The sequence below is a fragment of the Trachypithecus francoisi genome, unplaced genomic scaffold (assembly GCF_009764315.1).
Source record: "Trachypithecus francoisi isolate TF-2019V2 unplaced genomic scaffold, Tfra_2.0 Lachesis_group5, whole genome shotgun sequence".
In the NCBI taxonomy this organism is placed as follows: domain Eukaryota; kingdom Metazoa; phylum Chordata; class Mammalia; order Primates; family Cercopithecidae; genus Trachypithecus; species Trachypithecus francoisi.
In genome coordinates this window covers 96,205,044-96,232,332 of record NW_022681470.1, presented here as the reverse complement: position 1 = coordinate 96,232,332, position 27,289 = coordinate 96,205,044, and the positions used below count along the sequence as shown (strand labels likewise).

General features: G+C 41.8%; 2 protein-coding genes across 2 annotated transcripts; both read left to right on the top strand.

Annotated features, from left to right (window-relative positions):
• Positions 1-1,434: 1,434 nt before the first annotated feature.
• Positions 1,435-2,842, top strand: LCE5A (late cornified envelope 5A). Its single transcript, XM_033196632.1, has 2 exons — positions 1,435-1,483; positions 2,176-2,842. Exon 2 carries the CDS (start codon positions 2,197-2,199, stop codon positions 2,551-2,553), a length of 357 nt encoding a protein of 118 aa, XP_033052523.1. The 5' UTR covers positions 1,435-1,483; positions 2,176-2,196; the 3' UTR covers positions 2,554-2,842.
• Positions 2,843-5,168: 2,326 nt separating this feature from the next.
• CRCT1 (cysteine rich C-terminal 1) lies at positions 5,169-6,764 on the top strand. Its single transcript, XM_033198311.1, has 2 exons — positions 5,169-5,305; positions 6,101-6,764. Exon 2 carries the CDS (start codon positions 6,123-6,125, stop codon positions 6,435-6,437), a length of 315 nt encoding a protein of 104 aa, XP_033054202.1. The 5' UTR covers positions 5,169-5,305; positions 6,101-6,122; the 3' UTR covers positions 6,438-6,764.
• The last annotated feature ends 20,525 nt before the right edge of the window (positions 6,765-27,289 follow it).

Below are 27,289 nucleotides of genomic sequence, written 5' to 3'. Positions count from 1 at the left end.
AAGCAAATACTCTTAATATTTTTTCTATAAGAAAACATTAAGTCTAAGCTCTGATATAATAAAAATTAGTTTTGGTCTCAAAATTGGCAGGTCAGTAATTTGAAATTTAGAATATATTTTCTCATGGAAATAGGGATAGCCATAGTGATTAGTTTTTTCTTTTTTAAACTTGCAGTTCTAGGAACTGTGCTAAGAACTTCATCTGTATTTCTTTACTCAGTGGATTAGGAATGTTTTCAGCTCCCTTTTCCAGTGATGGTTAAGTAACTTGCCAGAGGTTGCACAGGTGGAGAGAGCAAGGGTGGGGACTGTTGCTGGACATCCCTCTCCAGGGTCTGTGTTATATCTGGGCTGATGCTTCTCACCGCAGCCCATTTCAACGAGCATGGAGCTAAGGTACTGCCTTTTTCTCCCAGTCTTATTTTCTCCCACTGCAGCTTTCATTGTGAATATGCTATATTTTGGCCACCCTTTCCAGCTAAGTCAATTTTGGTAACTATCCTGGGGACCCAACTTTCCCTCAGAATACTGTCTGCTGAGAAAATAAGCTTTGGATCCCACCATGGGCTTTTAAAACCTATATACTCCTCCTCTTCACTTCTCCCATTCAAAGATGAATCTTCTCCTGAGGTCCTTCCCAGGTTGGATGCTCTTCTCTTATGAATGACCGGAACTGGTGCCTCACTTCTGGAAACCTCCAGATGAGTCGAGAGCTTTTGCTCCACCCTCCGTATACACCTGGTCTTTGCCACCTCACCTCGAGCTGGCCAAGGGCCCCTTCTTTAACACGAGTAAATAAACCATTTTAAAGGCATTTGTTAGTGCTGAATCAGTACTGTTTGTGAGCTTTTTTGGAGCATCAAATTCAGGCAAGAAGAGAAGCCCAACCACCCACACTGTCCACATTAGATCTGCCTAAAATAACATCATTGAGATAACAAACATTCTTAGTTCTGGTTATGGCATCATCTAGGAATGAAAAAAGTCATGTTAGATTATTTCCTTGGGCCTACAATTTTATTTTGGATCCCTATTATTATTCTAAAAAGGGCCATTTAATTTCCATCTTGGGAATGTTCTCCTTCAGTTCCTATACCAAAGAGAAAACAGAACTTCTGTTCATCCCAGAGGCATAGAGCCATACTGGCCCAGCTCAAAAAATAGAAAGCATAGCAGAGCTGCCTGTGAGATAGATAGGTGCCATGTGCAATTCACAGAGCTTCCTCACCATCCTAGAGGCCTGCAGTTCTCATGGGATCTTCCTGTGGATTAATATTTGAGATGCTTATGGAGGGAGGAACTGGGTCCATGGGATGCGAGGGGAGGGAGTCACCCATGGCTTTATGAAATATGCTTCTAGCATCCTGCACATGGTCTGCACCTCCTGATGCTAGGGCAGGACTGAATCGTATAAAAGGCAAAGCTTCTCACAGCACCTCAGTCTACCTGTCTCCTGAGTGATCTGCTGCAGTGCCTGAACCAGGTAGAGTGCTTCTCAGGACCAGGATGAACTCTTGGTACCAGTGTTTTGGGCAGAAAGAGCCCCTGGGTGGAGGTTGAGGCCATTCTTGAAGAAGGACAAGGATAAAAGAGAATTTTGGAGGGAAGGGTTCTTCTGGAAGGGGAGGATGGAAGGTAGGTGAAGGGAAAGAAGGACTGATGTCTTTCTGAAGTTCCAAGGAATTCATTTGAAAATATGGAGTTACAAGGTGGAAATCATTTGTATCGTTCTTGTTACTGGTCTTGGGAGACTGGGTTTTAAAAATCTGGTCATCTTAGGCCAGGAGTAGTGGCTCATGCCTGTAATCCCAGCACTTTGGGAGGCCGAGGTGGGCAGGTCAAGAGGTCAGGAGTTCGAGACTGCCCAACGTGGTGAAACCCCGTCTCTACTAAAAATACAAAAATTAGCCAGGCATGGTGGTGCACACCTGTAATCCCAGCTAATCGGAAGTCTGAGGCAGGAGAATCACTTGAATCTGGGAGGTGGAGGTTGCAGTGAGCCAAGATAGCACTACTGCACTCTAGCCTGAGTGACAGAGTAAGACTCCATCTCAATAAATAAATAAATAAATAAATAAATAAATAAATTCTGGTCATCTTAGAGATAAAATCTTGTGAAATTATAGTTCAATTTGAAGGGCAAGGAAGTGACCTTGGGCTTGTATTGTCTTTCAGCTTTATTCAGCTCCTACAGAGATGTCCTGCCAGCAGAGCCAGCAGCAGTGCCAGCCTCCTCCCAAATGTACCCCTAAATGCCCTCCCAAGTGTACTCCTAAGTGTCCTCCCAAGTGTCCCCCAAAATACCCTCCCCAGTGTTCAGCCCCATGCCCACCTCCAGTCTCTTCCTGCTGTGGTTCCAGCTCTGGGGGCTGCTGCAGCTCTGAAGGTGGTGGCTGCTGCCTGAGCCACCACAGGCCCCGCCGGTCCCTCCGACGCCGACCTCAGAGCTCCAGCTGCTGTGGCAGTGGGAGTGGCCAGCAGTCTGGGGGCTCCGGCTGCTGCCATAGCTCTGGGGGCTCCGGCTGCTGCCACAGTTCTGGGGGCTGCTGCTGACCTGGGCCATGAGGAGCATGAAGGAGCAGCACTGGCAGAGCCCAGGTGCCGAAGATCTGTGTCAGCCTGAGGCTTCTTTTCTCTCATTTCCCATGGAAGGACTTCAGAAATGCCTTGAGTTCTCCTCTTTATCCTGCCCATGTTCACTCCATTGTGGGGTTGAGGTCTACCCTGTGATATTTTCTGGCCTGACTTTCCCTCTCAGACATGGTTCTTTGGAGAACTAGGTGTTGTAATTCAGTTGTGAAGCTATTTTTTTCTGTAACAATAAAACTTTTTATTCCTGATATCACTGCCTCCTGGTTTCATTGTTTGCCTCTACCACTCCCTACCTACTGCATCAAGCCATCTTCCCTTCCCTTCTCTTAAATGCAAGCGAACACTTTACAAACTTGTTTGGGGAGCACATTTTGGCAGCAAAGCTACTCAAGACTCTGGAAAACAATATTCCCTTCTATGCACTGGATTCTGGAACTTTAAGCTTGAAGGGAAGAATCATGTCTGAGACCATTATGCCAGACACAAGATTGTATGAGGATAGCCAGAAATGGGTTTGAAGAGAAGAGGATGCTTGTACTCAAAAGGGTCAGGTTCTGAGAGGGTTTCCTTCAAGCATGGGTCACAGTTTGAAAAATTGCTTGTCCTCTATTCATGGGGAATAAGATTGTCTGAAGTGCTCATCCTGGGCTCTAATAAATGGACACTCTTTTCTGATGATTATAAGCCCAGGTGTTTCCATCAGTTGGCTAGAGGGAGAGCTGGGTGGGCAGTGAGTGAGTTTTAGAGGCAGGTATGAAATGTCTGAGCACATTTTCCCTGCATGCTGAAATCCTGGATTTGAATCTGGGTAAAGAACTGAGAAAGACACACTTCTCTGCAAAGACTGTCTCTATGTGGTTGGGACGTGTGTGTGTGTTTGTAGTGAGAGGTATAAGAGTACAGGGGTTTTGGTCCCTGTGTTGGGTTTTCCAAGTAACATTTCTTTAGGAATGGGCTGGTTCCTTCAGGAGATACTCATAAAATACCTAGAAAAGATAACTAGAAAATTTAATTCCAAATCAGCCTTTTACATAAAAGATAAACAATTGATGCCTTCTTTGATAAGAGTTAACAGTGATAAATAAAGTAAATTGGTTTATGAGATCATAACATGCCCACAGAATGAGTAGGCACTTGCCCAGATGATGTCCTTACACTGATTCCTACCAAACACATCCTTCTTCACTCTTTTTTTTCTTTTTTCTTTTTTTTTTTTTTTTAAAGAATTTTGCCCATTTTCCCAGGGGAGATCCTGCCTCTGTCTTGTTATTTCATTACTTCCTTCTCTGTTCTAATATTGACTTTACTTTTTGGAATGTCTCACCTATACTCACCAACAGGTGCTCTAGGAACTGGCAACCTGTTAATCAGGCTCTAAATCCATGTTAAATGAAACTGGTATCTTTTGTGTGTATTCCCTCATGCCACTCCCAGCTCACTCACCCCCAAACCTGTCTCTCATCCTTAATTCTTGAATTCTCAGTCTTGGACTTCTGTTACAGTTCACATTCATAGTTGTGGGCAATTGCATTGATTGAGAAGCAGTTCTGAAGTTGACTGCCAAAGCATCCTCCAATTCTTAAAAATTAGTTATTCTAAAAACACTATTTATCATGCACACTTTGGACCTTTGGAAAGAACCTTCCTTTTCTTTTCTTTTCCTTTCCTTTCCTTTCTTTCTTTCTTTCTCTCTTTCTTTCTTTCTTCTTTCTCTTTCTTCCTTTCTTTTCTTTCTCTCTTTCTCTCTCTTTCTTTCTTTCTTTCTCTCTCTCTCTTTTTCATCTTTCCGTCCTCCCTTCTTCCTTTCCCATTTTCTTTTGCATTGGGCAATGGCCCTAGGGAGGACCTATCTTCAAAGGGAGATTGGTGGTTGGGGGTGGGATAAGAAGCAGGAGTCCCACAGGCTGACTTGCCTTTTTGCAATTGGGCCACTGTCCTGCACACGTTTCTCTTAGTCATACTACGCTGTATTATGGGGATATGGTAACCCGACTACATTCACAACTTTTCTGGTCTTATGGTTCCTTAACTTTGCTTGGTTTTTCTTCCTGTCTCCAGTGACAGAGAGAAATTGACCCTGGGATTCCCACAGGTGCATTCCTGTCATCATCTTCACTCACTGCATCTTGAAGCATATGGATGAAACCCAGCAGGCTTATCGCATAGCTTGTGGTCTGCCCTGGGGAGCCAAGGACCAACAGCCAGAGAGATGAGAATCAAGATAAAAATAGGTGAACTACCACCTACCAAGTAGATGACTACACAGGAATTGATGTGTGGGCAAGTTGAGCCGTGTGTGTATGTGTGTGTGTGTGTGTGTGTGTGTGTGTCTGTGTACATTGAAGACAAGGGCACAAGGGGTTCCAGACCTCCCTGCATTTCAGCCCCATGCCTTCTCTTAGCATACACACAGCCTCCCAGGTACGAACAGTGCTCTGTTTGGAAAGTAAACATGCCATAGCAATCCTGTAACCTCTGTGAAGTGACTTAGATGCCCACGTGCACCACCTACAGCGCTACCTGAGTGATGAATGTCTCTGGGATGTGAGTGTCAGCTGAGCATGTCTGTTGGGAAATGGGCCCCTCCCAAGAGCCCGAACCTGAATACTTGTTATAAAAAGGTTCTCTGGCTGGACACTGCTCAATCCACTGCCTAGCAGGTGGCCCATTCCAGCCTGAGAAGTAGTGAGTCTTTCAGTGGAGCCAGGGTCCGGTAAGTCTCCTCGCAGGGTCTTGGGGAGAGGGTGGGATGAGTTGAGGGCACAGGGGAGGAGAAAACAGAACACAGGCAGCAGATAGATGTGGAAGGGGTGTCCTACAAGGCACCTAAGCTTCCAGTGAGCCAACCTCTTAAGGTACTAATGAGGACATAAAGGCAACACAGGAGATGGCTTTTGCAAGGGTACACAGCAAGTCCACAGAAGAGCTGTGACTAGAACCCAGGTCTTTCAGCTCCCTGGATGGGGTTACTTACATTGGCACAACTCTCCTTTCCCACATGGTTGTGGGGCATGAGAGGCATAGGCAAGAAAGAATGATCAGGACCTGCTTCTGGCATGTGGATTATTTAGATCCAGCAGGTGGGACCGCATGTTGGACTTGGATGTTTTCTAAATGATGGGGTGTAGTAACTAGGAAGATACAAATCGAAGGTCGGTAGGAAAGTAAAATGAGGAAGAGGAAAAAAGCCAAGTGGAGATTTTGGACTTGATCATACAGATAAGTTGCCGCAGTGTGCTGTTTATTTTCCACTGTGGAGAACTTGAGCAGAGAAAATGGAAATGCACTGATTCATTGCATAGATTGTGTCCTGCTCTGAGCATGTTTAACTCACTGGAAGCCCCTGCTTGGATTTGCTTTTTTGTGTCCCGCTCTTTCTGGGTACTTTTCCCCCCTTGTCCCAGGCCAGGCTGACCTGTACACTAAACCGAATCTCAAAAGCCCAGACAGAGTTCCACTGGTGGAAAGAAAAAGCCGGCTCGCCTTTGAAAGGCTGCCTTTCTTCCAGGTTCGTCGTGAGGAGCTCCGCGATGTCCTCTCAACAGAGCGCCGCTTCCGCCAAAGGCTTTTCCAAGGGGTCATCCCAGGGCCCGGTTCCGTGTCCTGCCCCTGCGCCCACCCCGGCGCCCGCCTCCTCCTCCTCCTGCTGCGGCGGCGGCTGCTGCAGCTCCGGCGGCGGCTGCTGCGGTGACTCGGGGTGCTGCGGCTCCAGCTCCACCAGTTGCTGCTGCTTCCCAAGGAGACGCCGCCGGCAGCGGAGTAGTGGCTGCTGTTGCTGCGGGGGCGGCAGCCAGAGGTCCCAGCGGTCCAACAACCAGAGCTCAGGCTGCTGCTCCGGCTGCTGAGAGGCCGGCAGCCCCCAGAGCTGCGCTAGAGAAACCCGTCCAACCCAGAGCGGGCTCGCCCCGCTGCGGCTCCCATGCGGGGCTGGGCCTCGCAGTTTGCCCCGTAAAGCGAATTGCACTTTGATGTTCAGAAACCCACTTTGTTCTCAGTCACGCAAAACTCCTTGACCCCGATGTGATTTTTCTCCCCAGGGATTCAAGAGCCATGTGTGGGACACTGGACCCTACTGTCTGCACGGGTTTGCACACAGCAGGTGCTCAGTAAATGCCTACTGATTTGATTGTCTTTTGAAGATGTCATAATAAAGCGTCTACCTCCTGAGAACACCTTTTCTTATTTGTTCTTCATTCGTTTCTCCGCCTAGGTAGAAAGGCTTGAAATGTTTGTGAAAGACAGAAAATAGTATAATTCATGCCTGAACAAAAAGATGACTTTCTGATTGTTAATTATGATAGCAGCGATCACATATCGACAGTTTCAAGTATTTTAATGACTTTAAGTGACAAAGTTCTTGAGTATTCTCAGGACTTTATGTGGCACAATCTGATTCTCATAATGACTCGTATAGAAGAGTGCTGTTATACCCTTTTTTACAAGAGAAACTGAGGTTAAGTATAATTTTTTCAAAGTCACCCAGCTGGCGCCTGATAAAGAAGACAGGACATCTGATTCCAAGGCTTCATTGCTCTGCTGGGTCCTCACCTGGGCTTCCCAAGCCTTACCACCGAGGTGCTCCTCCTGACCACCAGGTTCAGGCAGCTGTGTGGCAAAAGTTTGTTTTGGCAACTCTTGGGGGCTTTGGAATCAAGCCAGCTATCTTTTTTTATTTTTTAGTTTTACGTTTTATTTTAATTTTTATTTTTGGCGTGGAAGATTATTGACCTACTGCTTTGCTTGCTGGGGAGGAAATTTTTCCTAAGATGTGCCTTCCAGGAAAGCTGGGAACTGCCCTCTCCAGGTCTCATTTGTGCAGCTGAAGTAGGACCAAGAGCCACGAGTTTCTGGGAGTCTCTGTGGTGCAACATGTGTGCTCAGAAACGTGGAGATCTCATTCTTTAGAGATGGTGGCTGTGGCAGCGGCAATGGGTGGGTCATCTCGCATAGGTCAGAAACCTATCCCTGTGGGCACAGGTTTTATCCACTCATTTCAGGCACGAGGAAACAGGAGACCAATATCCTCTGCTGGGTTCAGAGGGAAGAGATAATCATGGTGATAATAATAGAAACACTAGTTACCATTTATTTGGCACTAACTTTATTTCAGGCACAAGTCAAGGCACTTTACATATATTATCTCACTTAATCCTCACAGTAATCTAAAAATATAGACATTCACTTCCCCATTTTTTATATGGGAGGAAATGGATTTAGACCGTTCCAGTGATTTGGCTGAAATCACAGAGCTAGTGAATGTCCCCAGATGGTGAGTGAGGGAGATGAGATAGAAACCGGAACCTGTGTGACTCCAAAGTCACGCCCTCACACTCCAAGAGTCATGCTCTACTGTCTTAGAAATCACCACCACACAGGGAAGGGACACTTGGGTCTCTGGACACACCCAGGCTCTCAGAAATTTGCAGCTCGGCTTCTTGGCTGCTGCTCCCTTGGTGACCCAATGAGTGGGGAGCTCTGTCATGGCATCCACCCAGCAGCTGCCGGCTGGGGGTGTCTGCTCAAAGGTGAGGTCGGAAATGCTCTACTGATTCATCCAGGATGTTTGATGTTGCGGCCAAATGACCCCCTGCCAGGGAGGCTCTAGAGGGCAGTCCTGCTCTGCCTGGGAGTGGCCCTTCCTTCCATGTCTGAGATTCTGTGATTTCCAGTAGGAGGTGATTTGTGGAAGCTGTTTACAAACAGATGATATCACCCATGAACCTGCCTCCTCCACACCATGATGTGAACCACACCAGTGACGTGTGCTGAAACAGCAAGCCCTGGGACTTGGTGGGCAGTGGGTGGGAAGGAAGAACTGTCTGACTCAGAACAGACACACTGCAAAGCTAATCTGAGGGTGAGGGCTCAACCTGGAGCAGAAAGCTGAGGCCTGAGCTCTGGGAAAGAAAGGTGGTGACTCACGGAGAGACATTAGAGTCCAAATAGGAGCACATGCCCTGTACACGAGGCATTTGGGTCTCATGTCAAATGGCTGGCCCTGAGGGTGGTGGTACCTCCAGGCCCACATGCTGCTGAAACCCGGCAGGCCAGCACACATGAACTTTAATGAGAGATATTTGAGTATTTTAAGAATACTTTTATTTTGGAAACCTAAAAAGCAACTTTGGATGGTCTAGAGCTCTCTGCTCATGGTCCTTTTCTGATTTCCAGCAGTAGGTAAAGCTGTATGTGTGGCCCAGGCACTCTCTGTGAGGTGATGGTAGTGGATGCTGAGCCTGTGGGAAATTTGGCAAAGTGAAGTCCTACTCAAAGGTTGTCACCTGGTACATGTGACAGGCAGAATCAGGTTTCTTATTATTTCTGGAATAAATGGACATTAATATTAAATATATTTTATTCATGATAGCTCCAATTTCAGGTTAAATTATATTATTATAATGGTCATAATAACAACTGATATTTATATAGCATTTAGCATTTATAAGGTGTTTCCACATATATTATCTCTTTCATAATTCTGTAACGTAAGTATTACCATCTCTGTTTAACAGATCGGGGAGGGACTCCTAGAGTTTAAACAACCCACCTGAGGTTATCCAGCTGATACGTGTGGTCTCTATCTGGACCAGGCCTCCTAATGCCCTCTAAGAAGGCCAGTAGCCACTTCTGAATATTCACTGAAATAACTGAATAATGACACTCGATTATTTAGGGACAGTGCTGTATTCACCATTGCATCCCTAGCATCATGCCAGGTACATATTAAAGGTCTATAAATAAGTGATTGTTTATTAGTGCATATTGTGTAAAGGCATTGTGCTAAAGAATTCCATAGAGATATACAAAAGCATTTCTGGACCTCAAGGAATTTATAATCTTATTCAGGAACTATGGCAAATCATCATACAGGATATAAATGATAACTCAGATCTGAAACACAAAAAATGTCACAAGCAGAACACGGCATAGGCAACTGCTCTAGGGATTCAACTGAGTTTAGATGAGGCATTGTGACAGGACTTTGAATGAGGGCAAGTTGCTGTGGACTGGATTATTTATAAGGCTTCATGGAAGAAGGATCTGGGCTGGGTGTGAAGGATGGAAACACATCAGACAGGCAGAGATTCATTCATTTTGGTACTTGTTCAACTCCATCAGACACTGTTTATGGTTCTGGGACAGAACCAGAAATAAGACCAAGGCCCTGCTGGCATGGACCTCAGTTTCTGGAGTGAAGACAGGTAAGAAAGGGAGCAAGGAAGTCAGATTATTTCACACCGTGAAAAGTGTTGTGATGAAAACAAAGAAAATAAGGGTATAAACATTAACTAGAGGTGTATGGGGATTTTAGATGGAGCTAGGCAAGGCCTCTCTGAAGACATGTTATTTGAGCAGAAGAAATAGGAGCTATGGCAAAGAGCAGGGAAGCCCGTGGTTACAGGGTTCCTGCATTCATGGCAGCCCGGGGCTGCAGGTGTTTGAGGCGTGTTTTCAGTTACATCGGCTCCACTAGAGAATTTCACTACTAGGAAAGTAACTTGGAATTCCAGTTTCTTGGCAGACTGATTTGCTAGTGAGATTGATCATATGCTATGGGGTTGGCATTATTTCATTGGATCCTCACAACTCTCCTACAAGGCAAGTTTTCCCCGCATTTTGTTAGGAAAACTGAAAGACAGTTAGGAAAACTGAAAGGTAGCCATCCTAGGATTTCCCAGCTTGTAATAGGAAGAATAAGGTTTTGGACTGGAGGCATTTGCCTCTGAAGTCAATGTTCTGAACACTGTGCTACAGTCTGCATTTCTGGGAAGAAAGGGAGTAGTCTCAAGCTTGGACTAGGGGAGGAGAAAGGGGACTCAAAGGAGTGCTGTTGATATTGAAAGACCCTGAGAACACATCCTCAGAGAAGGAGACAGGAGGCCAGATTGTGGATGGTTTGGAGTGTCAAATCAAGGAGTTTCAACTATATCATATTTGTGGAGTGTGGTGATAGGAAAATGGCTTCGAAAGAAGTACATTAGAGAGATAAAAGTTAGTTTATATAACATTTAGAGTACTGTCTGACATGACCCTAAGATTAATTAGGCAGCAATGATTAGGATGCTCCAGAAGAGGAAGTTAATGGAAGGATTACCTCTGTGAGCAGGAGCAATGGCCCAGGCATGAAATGAAGATCTGAACCCGGCACATGGCAGTCATTACAAAAAGGAAATGACAAGTGTGAAAAGTATTTGTCCAGAAGGAAGAGGGATAGAATCAGGTGATGTATTGGTGTAGAGAAAAAGAAAGCAACTGGGGTATCTCTGAGGTTTTGTGCCTTGTGCCTGAGAAATGATGACAGCATTGACAAAATAGAGAAGTCAGGAGAAAGAATTGGTGTGAGGAAGAGAGGTAAGTTTGGTCCAAGATAAGTTGGGTTAGACATGCTGGCAGGACATGACCATGTGACAGTGATGTGGAGCTGGAACTTCAGACTCAGAATCCTTGAACATTGACATAAACACAATTAGGATAAATGGTAATAAGCCATATGAAGCTTGGAGTCAAATCTTTGGGAATGAATGCAGTCCTATTTCTGCAGTGAAGGTTATGAGAAAACAGACTTGATCTGTCTTGTTCATTGCAGCAACCTCAGTGCAAAGAATAGAGATCTAGACAGTAAAGGCACTCAGTGAATATGTGTTGAGTAAGTGAATGAATAAAACACCAAGACGGAAGGCCCAAAACTTCAGTTGAGGGAGAAACTAAGCAGAAAGGAGGAAGTTGAATTCCAAGCAAAGGGGGTAAAGATGATGAAGTCAGAGAAATTACTCAGAGATTTGGCCTAAACAATTCATATAAGGTTACTTTAAAGTCTTATATTCTAGGAATCTGGGCAGAAGGGAACCAGGACAATGCAAGAATGCAGAAGCTAAAGAATGTCATCCAGTCAGGGTCTTTCTTCCCACTGCATGATCCATCTTTGGTATCTTTAAAACATTGAACAGTTATAGTAGGAAATTCCATCTGAAGGGATAGCAGTTTCATCCTAACTAGGTAGAACGGGTTGAACAGGAAAATTGACATTCACACTGAGTAAAAAATATCCTCTCTTCCATGGATGGCACTGAAGCAGGTCAGAATGATTTGACCATGATAAATCTGAAACATATAATCTTGGCTCAGGATGAGTAATAGTCAACCCTAGGAAAGCAAGTATCTCTTCTTCTCTTATAAACATTGCATCAGGGCAAGAGTGAGGGGTATTAAGCCATCTTATTTAATGATATATCTCATTCTTAAGGATTTATTAGTTCCATTGCCAATAATGTAGCTATATCAGCTCTGCATGTTTGGAAACTTAATTTGCACTTAAGTTCAAAGGCCATTTTTCCATGGAGTGAAATAGGATTATATGTACTTGAAAGTCAGAAATTAACCATTTCCCTCTACCCCAAATAATTTTCTGTTCATTAATTACTATAATCTTTCATTCATAAACATTTATTGTGTACTTACTATATTCTAGGCACTTTGTGACACAAACAAATACCTCTTCTCCAATAGTTTAGTGGGAAAGAGTCAAATATCATAATACTATGTAATCTGATAAACGCTTGAAGTCAGCAATGTAGAGAGGTGATGGCTCATTCGGCTGAGGGACTGACAAAAGGTAATTGTTTGAAGTTAGTTCAGAAGGATGGGTAGGAATTGGTCTGGCTGACAACATAGAAAAGATATTTAATTTAAAGTAAACAATAGCAATTGCAAAGGTTAGAAAGGTGAACATGTGTTTTATAGAAAATAATATTGCATGGCTGAAGCTCATGGAAGCCAGCGTAGGTGAGATTATATAGCTGGTCAGGGAATAGATAAAGCAGAGTCTTGTATGACTCCTGAAAACTCTTGGAACCTTATCTTGGAGGCGATGTGGACCATGACATTTTTGCGGCTTGATAGGTCTCTCTTCTGTGTTTTTAATTATACTGAAGTTACCTTAACTTAAAAAATGAGGGCATTAGCATCATTTCTAGCCACCATGCTCACCTATCTTCTTTTCTTAGTATCTTCCCCAAATTTCAAGAAGTGCCTTTAATAGTTTTATATTTTACTTAAATCTTTCTTAACCTCATTGAATAATGCTTGTCCCAGTAGCCATTCTGCTCGATCATTTCACCCCAGTCAACATGTCATCTCTTAAGTTCTGTGCTCAACAGTCTTTCTTCAGTTCCCAGGGTCCCAGTCCTCTGGAAAGCATTGCCCACTGTTGGTCAGCTCCTGCCCTTCTATTCTGGACACTGCACTGCTGTCAGTGTTTTATAATTCACTGGGATTTCCCCCCCCTCTCTCCTAGTATTTCTGCTAGTTCCAATTCTAAATCGGTGCGTAATAACTAAGGTTTAGCCCTTAGCTATCTGACTTTTTCTTTGTACAGAAAATCTCATTCATTCATTAATTTACTAATTTCTCACACTTTTATTGAGAATCTAATATGTGCTAGGCTCTTCGTTAGGATTTCAGATAGAAATATGTATCTGGGATATTCCTTTACGTGTCTGTCTCTAAAATTTCTATCTTTAGTAATGATACTTCCTGAAAATTATGGTTAAAAACCTCTGATTCTCATAAAATGGTTTAATTGAATAATTCAGAAGTATCTCACATGAAACATCACTACCTCTCAAACTAGCGTTTTTATATTTTTCTTTAGATTTCTCTACTTCAGAGGATAGGGATACTGTTGCCAATTACACTAAATACTGCAGTGAAATCTTTGACTCTCCCCTTTCTTTTGATTTTTCATCTAATCATTTGCCAAGGTGTATTTCTTTTTCTTTGCTCCCTTTCCCCCTATATCTACTACCATCATCTTTCAATCCTCTAAAAGCAAATGGGCACAGAACTTGGAAATAAAGGATCCAGGCAAGGCATTTGCCATGTGGTACCAGAAGAGGCTCAAGTTGGAAATCTTAATCTATGCTTACATATGGTGGCAACAAGCTATCTCTGATGAGGTCAGACCCCATGTGATGGACAGCTGCTTATATTTCCCATGCTCTGGAGCAGTATAACATGTTAGAGCACTTTAACCATAAACATACACTTCTTATCTTTCATTTCATTTTTGTCTAATATTATAGTTTCATCTTAACACCCTGAAACTACTTCTACTGTTTTATACTGTCAATGCTTGCTTATTTTTATCCACATTTTCATATTTTTCTCTGCCCCCTTACCACTGCCTGCTTTAGATTATTCTTTCCTTATGGATTCAATTTTCTTCTTCCTGAAGTAAATCCTTGGTAGTTCTTTTAGCCACTATTAGTAGTAAGATTAATCTTCATATGAAAATAGCTTAATTGTGCCCTTACCCTTAAATAATATTTTAGCTAGATATAGAATTCCAGGTTGGCAAATATTGTCTCAAATCACTTTGAAAATATTATTCCACTATTTTCTGACACTAATGGTTGAGAAAGATGCTATCAGCATTTTTTTTTTTCTGGGGAGGTAATCTGTTTCATATTCTGATACTTTTTACAATTTTCCCTTGAGATTTGTGTTTGTGAGAATTCATGTCTTTCATTCATTTCTAAAAATGTAGAGCCAATATCTCTTCAAATATTGCTACTCATTGATTATTTCTTATATTCCTTCTGGAAATCTCATTAGATGCATGTAGGACTTTTGCATTCTGTAATATGGAAATCACTGCATTCTAACTCATTTCAACCTATCTCTCAGTTCATAATTTCTCTTTTCAACTCTTTTAAATATATTATTGTTTGCCACTTAACTGTTAATTTACCTCAATATCTATGTAATCTTTCTTTCACATTAATCAAACTTCTAAGTTTTAGTTGGGTCTAAGACTTCCAAGAATAAACATTCCAGGATCCCTTGTAGCTAAGTATTACCATATGACTCATTCTTGGCAATAGGATGTCAATGGGAGGATCTTCAAGACACGTTTTCAAAAGATAAACCCACACCCTTTTTTCCTTTCCTTCTTCATTCCTTCCTCTCCTTAGAATGTGTACTGATGGCTGGAACTGCATATTGAGCCAAAAAAAACAAGTGTCACCCACTAGGAGCTGAAATAGAAATGTAGAAGAATAATCAGTTCCAGATGGCTATGGGGCCTTAATGCCAATGCTGAATAGTCAAGATCTGGGATTTTTATGTGAGAAGCAAATTGATTTTATGTGAGAAACTTCTAACTTCTTAATCTATCTTTTTTTGGCTTTTATTCCCAGCCACATCTATACCTATATCATTTATTGATTTTCAAATGCCAAAGAATATACTTTTAATTTCTTATGGTTCTACTTGGTTCTTCTTTTATAGAGTCGATATATTCTTATTTATGTTTAATCATTTTAAACATACATTTAAAGATTTATTTTTTTAGAGCAGTTTTAGGTTTACAGCAAAATTGAGAGGAAGGCATGGAAATCTCCCATACATCTTCTGCCCCAAGATATGCATAGACTCCTTGATTACCAATATCCCCCACCAGAGTGGTACATTTGTTACAATTGCTGAGCCTACACTGATACATCATAATCACCCAAATTTATAATATTTATCTGATAATTCTTTTATCTGAAATTTCTTGGTAGTCTAATTCTACTGCTTACAGTATTTATTGATTCTCCCTGAACATGAAATCATAATTCAAAATTAGAAAACATATGAGAAAACAAGCCACAAGAGTTCATCTTCAATGAGATTTTATGTGTGGGCATCCTAAGGGGATTATGTTGAAGACAAATCCCTCTAGATTGATTTTGAATTTGTTTCTGCCAGGTATCTCGGGTATCTGTCATCTGCCTCGAACCAATTTTTATGTAATTATCTAGTTTAGGTAGTCTCAGATCCCATGTGTAGTGTCCTTTGGAAAGAGTGGCAAATATATATGAGGCACAGACCCTTGGTTATAAATTTTAAGGGCTTATTTTCTTCCCTCCTTGTAAACCCAAGCTAAGGCAGACAAGCTTTTTTGTGTCTTGTGGTGCTGCTCCTGCAGTCCACCTTTTCCAGTGAGGATGTTTCTTTCATTACTCCCAATCTTGTCTTCTTCTCTTCAAGACCTTAGATTCCAAACCCTTAGAAAATAACATTTTCTACTTTCAGACAGCTGCCACATCAACCTATGAGCCTTCTGTTTCGGTTTTGGTTCTCAATTCTCCATTCAATTATAGAACTTGGGAATTTTTTTAACTTTCATGCAAGTTTAGATCACATTAGAAAGATATCTATTACATTTTATGTAACACATGAGATGGTAATAGTATAAAGATTTAAAAGTTTTCTAATAAGCAATACAGCCAGAATCGCTGTTAGTTCTTAGAAAGTTCCAGATGATCGCAGCTGTGCTAAGGAAAACGAAGGGAAAAAATTTCCACTATTCTTAGGGGCAAGAATGCCCTGGAGACTGCTGAAACAGTAATATTTGATGTGAAAGAACCTTAAAAAAAAGCCAAAATGCAGAAGCAGGTTGTTGATTCTCAGCCCATTGCTAAACATGGCAAATCTTGTCATACAACTGCTGGACTCTAAGCTCCTTGAGGACAGAGTCGTGTCCCATACATCTTACTATTTCTCTGTCTACTTGGCACTGCAGTTTGTATATGGAAGTTGCCCAACACAACTGATGATTGATTGTTGACAGCACAAACTATATAATTTAATCCTTGCTTTGAACTTTGTACTCATCAGAAAATTACTTCAAGGTGTGGTGCATTTCAGTATAAAGTAGCATATTAACTGTGCACTCCACCCAGTCTAGAAACATGCAAAAAAATGCCAGGGCTCATTTTTGACATTATCTCCATTCCATAACTAATGTTACAGTCAATAATAAAGTAGAGATGATTGACGTATTACTGCTTAGTTCAAAATAGATTCTAAAAAGCTTTTAGGGGTAAACAGTCCAAAATTCATGACATATTTATAATTTGAAAAGGTTATTAGATCACTCATTAAATGCAGAAAAATGTCCTTCTGTAGTAACCTGGTTAGTGCTAAACATGGCTAGATAGAGGATGTTAGCTCACTGTCTCACATAATCGTTTATCTCATTTTGAAAAATTTAATTTTTTCAATAAATCTATTGCACTTCTAGAAAAATTTAATTAAAAAATCTTTGTATTAGATTTTTTATTTTAAAGTATACTTTCCCTTATTATTGAATAATTCTAGAATGTTCAGGGCATAATACTTTTATATATTCAGGAAAGAGATTATGATGACCTCCATTATAGAGGAAGGAGCACTGTCCTGTTTAAACCCAGGGCATATAAAACTGAATTGTAGAAAAATACAAATATAAATAAACAAAAAATAAAACAACTTATAATTCTATGGTCTACAGGTAATGATTTTTACACCTAATTGTGCATTTCTCCAGATCTTTATGCAAACTTTTTTTTCTTTTAACAAAATTTTCTTCAGGTTTTGAATGCTATTTTTTCATCTGAGCTTTTCACCCAATTACGTATTATAGCATCTTTTCATGACAATACACATTCATCCATAGCAAACTTTTTATGCCTTAATAGTTTTCTATTTTATGGACAGTCCACTGTTTATGTAAGCAACTCCTTATTGTTGGGCATTGTCTTGCCTCCAATTCTTTACTATAATTAAATAGTTGTAATGCATTTATTCATTCAGCAAATATTTGTCAGGTACCTTAACTCTCCTGCATATTTAAAGCATGGGAAATGAAGTTCCTGTCTTCAGTGTTAACTCCTGAAGCGGGAGATGGAGACATAAAATAAACAAATAATCAGACCACAAATATCAGATAACCACAGAGAATGATAATTGCCATGAAAAAAATAAGATGGGTTAATGAGACAATGACAAGGCTCAGTCTGTAATTTAGGAGGAGAAATAATGTTGTGTCACATATCCATAGGATAAAACTTAGATCAACCTGTAGAATTCAAATTGCGGCATTTTGTACTAAGCTATCCTCCCACTGTGGTGGAGAAGGCCTGCTTCTTGGAATGCTTACCAACACTGTCTTGCACCTTGCTCCTACGCTGGGCCGTAGTCCTGCCCTCTGGACCACCTCAGCACCATTTCTTCTCTATTTGCCTCATAAAAATATTGTCCTTCACATGTATAGGACTTTATATTTCACAAAGAAGTTTCACATGCTAACTTAATGCATTAATTACTTTGTTTCTGTATTTTATTATGTAAATGTTCAAAGCTGCACCAGAAGAGAGGATAGGATAATGATTCCTCAATTCCTCAGCACCCAGATGAAAAAGAAATCAACATTGTTCCCATATTGTTTCATTTGTTCTCTGGCCCCCTATTCTTTTTTTCTGAACTATTTTAAAGCAAAGCCCACATATAATATTTTCCCCACCCACTAATACTAGAGTACATGTTTGTAATTGACATACACATTTTTCTTTCTTGCTCCATATGAATTTAAAAATGGTTCTTTTTGGTTCTGTGAAAAATGTCATTGGTAGTTTTACAGGAATAGCAATGAATCTGTAAATTTCTTTGGGCAGAGTATGGACAGTCTAATGATATTGATTCTATCCATGAGCATGGAATTTTTAAAAATCTATTCGTGTAACTTCTGATTTCTTTGAGAAGTGTTTTGTAATTCTTCTTGTAGAGACCTTTCACCTCCCTGATTAGCTGTATTCCTAAATATTTTACTGTTTTTGTGATAGTTGTGAATGGGATTGTGTTCCTGATTTGGCTCTTGGCTTGACTGTTGTTGGTGTATAGTAGTGCTAGTGATTTTTGTACATTGATTTTGTATCCTGAAACTTTGCTGATATTGTTTATCAGCTGAAAGAGATTTTGAGCCAAGACTATGGGATTTTCTAGATATGGAATCATGTAGTCTGCAAACAGGGATAGTTTTACTTCCTCTTCCTATTTCAATGCCCCTTATTTCTTTATCTTCCCTGATTGCTCTGACCAGGACTTTGCATACTATGTTGAATAGGGATGGTGAGAGAGGGCATCCTTGACTTGTGCCATTTTTAAGGGGAGTGCTTCCATCTTTTCCCAATTCAGTATGATGTTGGCTACGAGTTTGTCATAGATGGCTCTTGTTATTTTGACATATGGTCCTTCCATATCTAGTTTATTGGGAGTTTTTAACATGAAGGAATGTTGCACTTTATCAAAAGCCTTTTCTACATTTATTGAGGTAACCAATAGTTCTGTTTATGTGATGAATCACATTTATTGATTCGTGTATGTTGAACCAACCTTGCATCCCAGGGATGAAGTCTGGTTGATCATAGTGGATTCATTGTGGATTAGCTTTTTTTTTTTTTTTTTTTTGAGACGGGAGTCTCGCTCTGTCGCCCGGGCTGGAGTGCAGTGGCCGGATCTCAGCTCACTGCAAGCTCCGCCTCCCGGGTTTACGCCATTCTCCTGCCTCAGCCTCCCGAGTAGCTGGGACTACAGGCGCCCGCCACCTCGCCCGGCTAGTTTTTTGTATTTTTTTAGTAGAGATGGGGTTTCACCGTGTTAGCCAGGCTGGTCTCGATCTCCTGACCTCGTGATCCGCCCGTCTCGGCCTCCCAAAGTGCTGGGATTACAGGCTTGAGCCACCGCGCCCGGCCGTGGATTAGCTTTTTGATGTGCTGCTGGATTCAGTTTGCAAGTGTTTTGTTGATTTTTGCATCAATATTCGTCAAGGATATTGGCCTGCACTTTTCTTTTTTTGTTGTGTCTCTGGCAGGTTTAGGCATCAGGATGATGGTGGTCTCATAGAATGAGTTGGGAGGAATCCCTACTCCTTGATTTTTTTTTTTGGAATAGTTTTAGTAAAATGTAGTACTATTTCTTCTTTTTACATCTGGTAGAATTCAGCTGTGAATCCATCTGGTCCTGGGCTTTTTTGATTGGTATGCTGTTTGTTACTGGTTCGATTTTTGAGCTCAATATTGGTCTGTTTAGGAATCGATTTCTTTCTTCAGTTCAATCTTGAGAGTGTGTGTGTCCAGGAGTTTATCCATCTCATCTAAGCTTTCTAGTTCGTGTGTATAGAGGTGTTCATAGTAGTTTCCAATGGTTATTTTTATTTCTTTGGGGTCAGTGGTAGCATCCCCTTTGCCATTTCTAATTGTGTTTATTTGGCTCCTCTCTCTTTTGTTCTTTATTAATCTAGTTAGTGGCCCTTTTATCTTATTAGCTTTTTCAATAAAACAACTCCTGGATTTGTTGATCTTTCGAATGACTTTTCATGTCTTGATTTACTTCAGTACGGTTCTGATTTTGGTAATGTCTTGTCTTCTGCTAGCTTTGGGGTTGGTTTGCTCCTGCTTCTCTAATTCTTTTAGTTGTGACATTAGGTTGTTAATTTCAGATCTTTTTAACTTTTGGAGGAGGGCATTTAGTGCTCTGAATTTCCCTGCTAACGCTGCCTTCATTATGTCCCAGGGGTTCTGGTATGTTGTAACTTTGTTTTCACTAATTTCAAAGATCTTGATTTCTCTCTTAATTTCATTATTTACTCAAAAGTCATTCAGGAGCATGTTGTTTAATTTCCATGCAATTGCATGGTTTTGAGAGTTTTTTTAGTCTTCTATGTTTATTGTGCTGTGGTCTGAGAGTGTGTGTAGTGTAATTTCAATTATGTGGTCAGCTTTAGAGTATGTACCATGTGGCAATGAAAAAAATCTATATTCTGTTGTTTTGTGGTAGAGAGTTCTGTAGAGATCTATTAGATCTATTTCGTGAAATGTTGAGTTCAGATCCTGAATGTCTTCATTTCCTTCCTCGGTTATCTGTCTAATACTGTCAGTGGAGTGTTGAAGTCTCCCACTGTGTCTGGAATTGGTGGGTTCTTGGTCTCGCTGACTTCAAGAATGAAACCAAGGACCTTCGCGGTGAGTGTTGTGAGTGTTATAGTTCTTAAAGATGGTAGTCTGGAGTTTGGTCCTTCAGATGTTCAGATGTGTCTGCAGTTTCTTCCTTCTGCTGTGCTTGTGGTCTGGCTGACAGGAGTGAAGCTGCAGACAGGAGTGAAGCTGCAGACAGACAGGAGTGAAGCTGCAGACAGGAGTGAAGCTGCAGACCTTCGCGGTGAGTGTTAGAGCTCTCAAAGGCAGCGTGTCTGGCATTGTTCATTCTTCCTGGTGGTTTTGTGGTATGGCTGGCTTCAGGAGTGAAGCTGCAGACCTTTGTGGTGACTGTTACAGCTCACAAAGGCGGTGTGGCCCTAAAGAGTGAGCAGCAGCAAGATTTACTGCCAAGAGCAAAAAAACAAAGCTCCCACGGTGTGGAAGGGGACCCGATCAGGTTGCCACTGCAGTCTGCGGCAGCCTGTTTTTATTCCCTTATCTGACCCCACCTACATCCTGCTGATTGGTCCGTTGTACAGAGGGCTGACTGGTCTGTTTTACAGAGAGCTGATTGGTCCATTTTACAGAGAGCTGATTGGTCCGTTTACAATCTTTGCGCTAGACACAGAGCGCTAGAGGGAAAAGTTCTCAAAGTCCTCACTAAGTTAGCTGGATACAGAGTACCAATTGGTGTATTTACAAACCTTGAGCTAGACACAGAGTGCTGATTGGCGTATTTACAATCCTTTAGCTAGACATAAAGGTTCTCCAAGTCCCCAGTGGACTCGGGAGTCCCGCTGGCTTCACCTAGTGGATCCTGCACAGGGGCACGGTGGAGCTGCCTGTCAGTAAGCTGCAGAGCACCAGTACTCCTCCACCCCTGGGTGGTTGATGGGACCGAGCCCGCAGAGCAGGGTGTGGCCCTCCTTGGGGAGGCTCCCGCGGCTCAGGAGCCTACTCCAGGGGGGAGGTTCCGGTATGGCAGGCTGCAGGGCGCAAGCCCTGCCCTACAGGGAGGCAGCTGAGGCCCAGCGAAAACTGGAGCACAGCGCCTGTGGGCGGGCACTGCTGGGGGACCTGGCACATCCACCGCAGCTGCTGGCCCAGGTGCTAAATCTCTCACTGCCCTGGGCCGGGGGCCACCGGCTCTGGGGCCCGCTGAGCCCAGGCCGGTGGGAACTTGCGCTGGCCTGTGAGCACTGTGCGCAGCCTGGGTTCCTGCCAGCGCCTCTCCCTCCACACCTCCCTGCAAGCAGAGGGAGGCGGCTCTGGCCTCAGCCAGCCCAAAGTGGGGCTCCCACTTGTGGTCAGCTGAAGGGCTCCTCAAGCACCGCCAGAGTGGACGCGGAGGCCAAGGAGGCTCCCAGAGCGAGGTCTGCTAGCAGGTTGTCTCCTCTCACCACTATTATAGTGTGGGAGTCTAAGTCTCTTTGTAGGTCTCTAAGAGCTTGCTTTATGAATCTGGGTGCTCCTGTGTTGGGTGCATATATATTTAGGATAGTTACATCTTCTTGTTGAATTGAACCCTTTACCATTATGCAATGCACTTCTTTGTCTTTTTTCATCTTTGTTGGTTTACAGTCTGTTTTGTCTGAAATTAGGATTGCAATTTCTGCTTGTTGTGATTTCCATTTGCTTTGTAAATTTCCTCCATCCCTTTATTTTGAGCCTATGGATATCATTACACATGAGATGGGTCTCTCAAAGACAGCATTCCATTGAGTCTTGCTTTTTTATTCAACTTAATATTCTGTGCCTTTTAAGTGGAGCATTTAGCAAATTTATATTCAAGGTTAGTATTGATACATGTAGATTTGATCCTGTCATTGTGTTGTTAGCTGGTTATAATGCTGGCTTGTTGTGTGGTTGCTTTATAGTGTTACTCATCTGTGTATTTAAATGTGTATTACCATTTCTAACAGACCTAACAGTACTTCTTTAATATCAGGTACCACATAGTTCTTGTTTACATTTCCACAATTACCTAAAAAATGCAGCTTTTATTGGGGTGATCAGACCCAACAACAGGTCGTGGGGGCAACGAAATCCGGCAGAGTCAAAGGAATGAGAAAAAGACAGTTTGAGAGAGAAAGTGGGACCAGAGGGCCATCTCAAGTGTGGAGGCTGCAACGGTCCGAGCTTTGGGAGCCCACACTATTTATTGGTGTTCAAACCAAGAAACAAACAGGTGGTGAGGATGTGGGGGTTGAAAGGAAACAGTGTATCAAGTGAATGAGAAACATATGGCTGCTTAAGGTAGTGGGAGTGCTAGAAGCAAGGAGTCAGTAAGTCTAACAGACATGCTAGCCTTGCCTCAGCTTCTCTCCCAACACTCAGCTTTTCTCCCAATAGCTTTCAAGTTGGTTTCTTTGCGTTAGGATGCAAACAAAATCCACACATTTAGTTGATTTTTCTCTTAAGTTTCTTCTAATCCGTATCAGCCCCTGTACTCTTTTGCATCATTTACTTTTTAAATAAATGGGTTATGCATCCTGAAAATTTTCTTGCATGTTGAGTTTGGCTGATTGCTTCTTTCTTGTGTCACTTGACTTTCTTGTTATGTTTCTATATTCCCCAGTATTTCTTATAAACTGGTAATTAGATTTAGAAGCTTAAACTAAATTCAAGTTCTTTTTTTGTGTGGTAAGCATAAGTAGGATGTGATGTGCACTTCTTATTATACGGAAGAGGAGGCACATACTGTCTGGGAGTTCTAAGTTTAGTGATGTTAAGATTCATCTGCAGATTTAGGGGTCAGCACCGTCCATTTATCCATTTTAAGGCTCTCCACAAACCTTTCACCCAGTGGTATAAGCACCTCTTGGTTATTGTTTCTAGACTCACTTTTTTTCATTATGGGTTAATAAATAGTAACTTTCTCTCCCTCATCTTCATTTATTAACTGGAAGTTTTTTATTAAAAATAACTTTTCCTCATCAACTATCTGGTAATCCAAAATACAATTTTATAGGAAATACAGAGTAAATGCGAAACTCTTCCTCTTGCCAGTTTTCAGAATAATAAGTTAGTGGCCTAGCAATTTCCAAAGATAACTCTTTTTATTTTTAAAATAGTATCATCATAGACTCAAGGGTTTCTCTTTTTCTTTAATACATCTTGATCAATTGCACTGATTGATCATTTTTTCTAAATTCTATCATTTCTATCATTGATCACTTTGATCTAAAAAATTGCAGTGTCTCTCATTTTTTAGACACTGGGAGTTCTTTGAAATTGCCCACTGTGTTTTTTTGACACAACCCCCCGAGTCTACCGTAGTTTGCTTGCTTTCTGTTACAATAAGATATCCTGGGCTAATTCTGTATATTACCTGCCTCAGATCTAGACCCAGGTATTTCTCCAATCGTTCCTTGCTTTGTTTTTTTCCAGTGGTAAATAATATTTAGAGACCTTACTCTAGACACTATGGAGACAAAATGTGACTGCGTTTTTATTGCTGCTAGATCTTTTCTGTGAGCAGTTAGAAAACACACATTTTTAAAAAATGAATTAATAACCAATTCAAATTTAACATTTCAGAATAATAAGTACTTAACCTCTTTGGTTCTATACTTGCATTTTTTTTCTTATACTGAAAATTTGTTTTCTCTTTGTTTTAGCCTCCAATATGGCTGTGTTATTTTCCAAGTGATAATGCCAACATTATTATTATCAATATGATCATTCAATGCTATTTATGTTTTCTTTGAGACTCATTTGTCCTTGGAATATAATTGTGGGGTAAAAATGTGTTTTAGAATTACTTGCAGTAATTCTTTTCTGAATATAGTTATGCCACCAACCTGATATGCATTTGTACTTAATTTGGTTTGTTTTTACTATTTGTAGATTTTTATTTAATAATTTTGTTTTTAATTATGTATATAACATTTACATTAATCCAGAGTCAAAACTATCAAAACAAGATGTATTCAACAAAGTCTAGCTTACATCTTTGTCCCCCTTCTTCCTCCTTTCTGTTCCATAAGTAATCGTTTGTATTAGTTTTTATGTTTAGCCCACATTTCCTTTAAGGCATTATCTCTTAACTGTATTTTTAACACTTTTATGTAGGCAAGAGAGATGATGCTTACCTACATCGTAAAGGAAGTAGCACTGTCCTGTTTAAATCCCTGCCCCAGGAATCCAAATCCTGTGCTCCTTCCTCTGCCCCATACTGCCCTCTACAGACACCTCGGAGAATCTCAAGGATTTCAAAGAGGCAGCCCTCAGTTCTTCCTGAGGTTAGCTGTCCAAATTAAGCAGATTCTCTGTGCTTCAGTGATACTACCTTCTACTCTAGAATTTTGTAGAATAGGTATGTGAACTGTTTTGGGGCTCCAGGCAGTGCTTGGTGTCTGGGCGAAAAGGTGTGAATAAGCAAGCACTCGTGTGTGTTGGGAAAACAAATTATCCCTAAATACTGTCATTTTTTCTTAACACCACGTACGATGATGTGGAATTGAGGTACAATTAAAACGCATGAAATGTTCTACAAGTTTTAAATGACCATAGGTTTAAATATTTTTTCTATCTAATTCAATGTAATTTTAAATTGTCTTGACAACTAGGCAGAAAATAGAAACTATAACTTTCCTAAAGAAAATTTCTGGCTGGGTGCGGTGGCTCACGCCTGTAATCCTAGCACTTTGGGAGGCCGAGGAGGGCGGATTACCTCAGGTCAGGAGTTCGTGACCAGCCTGGCCAACATGGCAAAACCCTGTCTCTACTAAAAGTACAAAAAGTAGCCGGGTGTGGTGGCGGGCACCTATAATCCCAGCTACTCAGGAGGTTAAGGCAGGAGAATTGCTTGAACCCGGGAGGTGGAGGTTGCAGTGAGCCGAGATCGCACCACTGGGTGACAAGAGTGAGACTCTGTCTCAAAAGAAAAAAAAAAAAGAAAGAAAAGAAAGGAAGGAAGGAAGGAGGGAGGGAGGGAGAGAGGGAAGGAAGGAAGGAAGGAAGGAAGGAAGGAAGGAAGGAAGGAAGGAAATAAAATTCCTAACTGGGCAAATGCACAAGACAGAGTTAAAATCCTATGGTATTGGGTATTATTTACTCCCAAAGGATTTCTTCCAAGTCCTCTCTGCTCCCGTCGGATCACCTGGCCGGCAGGGAGACCTTGGGACAGCAAGAGCAAAGGTGGCACTGTTCTGTACACAGACATATTTTAGTGTTCTAGCGTCCCTAGCCTCTTCCCTGCTTCCTTCTGCTCACTGAGGCACCTCGAAGCAAAAGAAGTTTTTTGTTGTTGTTGCTGTTGCTTTGTTTTTGTTTGTTTTGTTTTTTGAGAAAGGGGTGCGAAGCAGAATGAGAATGGAGCCCTAAATTCAGGTCGTGGCTTTCACAGCATCCAGTTTCTGCTTAGCAAAGATCCAAGAGCGCTTCCCCATAACTTTTGGATTTTTGTCTGTTTGAGATAAGGGTTCAAAAGCAGAGCATTTTAATGTCATAGGTAGTTCACACGGATTCAGTAGAATTAAGTTATTTGAAAAACAAACAAATGATACAGGAGCTATAAAGAAGTTATTTAGGCAGTTAGTGAGTGTAAGAGAGTCCTCGGTAAGGCTTCCCTTTTAACAAAAAGCAGTCCCCAAATAATTGCTTTTCCAACAAAGAGCAGCTTGTAAAACTGAGCTGCAGACCTAAATAAGCAAGCTGGAAGCTTGCATAGTTAGATGCAGTTAGCTGTACTGATAGAAAAAAGGCTACCCGGGGGCCAGGCATGTTCAACATGGAGGATCCCTCTTCTCTTTGCTTTGTCGCCACTTGGGCAGTAAAAAGGTAGGCAACACGGTCCGGACAGGTAGAGACCCCATCTACATAATAAAATATTAGGTGGGGGGGATGGCCAGCTTCTTCACACTCTATGCAAACAGCACACTTGGTCCGATGAATCTCTCGGGCCCTATGTTAATCAGATACCTCCTCCTTAAGCTTGTCTATAAAACCCGGTGCATTTCGCCAGGAAACCCGAAGACCCACTTGGGCACCCCACTCTCTCTGCAGGAGAGAGAGCTATTCTCTTTTCTCTTTCTTTTGCCTATTAAACCTCCGCTCTTAAACTCACTTCTTCTGTGTCGGCATCCTTGATTTCCCTGGCATGAGACAATGAACCTCTGGTATTTACCCTAAACTATGAGGCCGCTTCACAAACAAACAAACAACAACAATAACAACAGTAAAAGTGGTAAAATGCCAGTAGGAAGTGGTGAAAGTGGTGCTCCAAGTGGGTGGGACCAGAAAAATCAACTTTGAGATTAGGGCAGGCAGGGAAGCCTTAATTTGTTCCCAGCGGAGCAGGCCCCTCCAGGAGGAGGTGCCACCCGTTTGGGGAGCCCACAGGTCATCCTCCCAGGTCTGGGGCAGGACCCAGACAGGCTGCACAACTGAGCGACAGCCCTCTTCCTCTTATTTTCTGGGTAAGGCCCTGTCATTTTCCCGCACAGCAGTGGTCAGGAGAGGCAGTCACTGACTTGAGGTGACCAGGGAAGAGCAGGGCCATCCGTTTCTTCTGAAAAAAAAGAAAAAAAAATCAGAGTTTTAAAATCAGAGACATGCCCAGGGCTGAAGCCTGAAGCCGTTTCTCCCTCTGTGCCAGATAACCTCAGGATCCCTAATTCTTTGGAATCTCACCCTGCCGAATTACTTTCTTACAAAAATAAAATTATTTTCTGATAATTACGGTAATGCACATTCTCTAAATTTTTGAAAACCGTGGAAACAAGAAAAAGGTGTGTGTGTACACACACTGGAGACACATTTTATATTCTGTAAATGCTGCTTTTTCAGATCACATGATGACAGTTCACTCAATTTTAAAAGTGGTTGTAATGACTGAGCAATATTTTACCCGTTTTAGGGATGCACAATTCTTTAGTTAACTATTCCCTTCATGTTGAACATTGAGGCAGTTC

Coding starts and splice junctions, on each gene's coding strand:
- LCE5A (XM_033196632.1), top strand. CDS start 2,197: ATGTCCTGCCAGCAGAGCCAGCAGCAGTGCCAGCCTCCTCCCAAATGT.
- CRCT1 (XM_033198311.1), top strand. CDS start 6,123: ATGTCCTCTCAACAGAGCGCCGCTTCCGCCAAAGGCTTTTCCAAGGGG.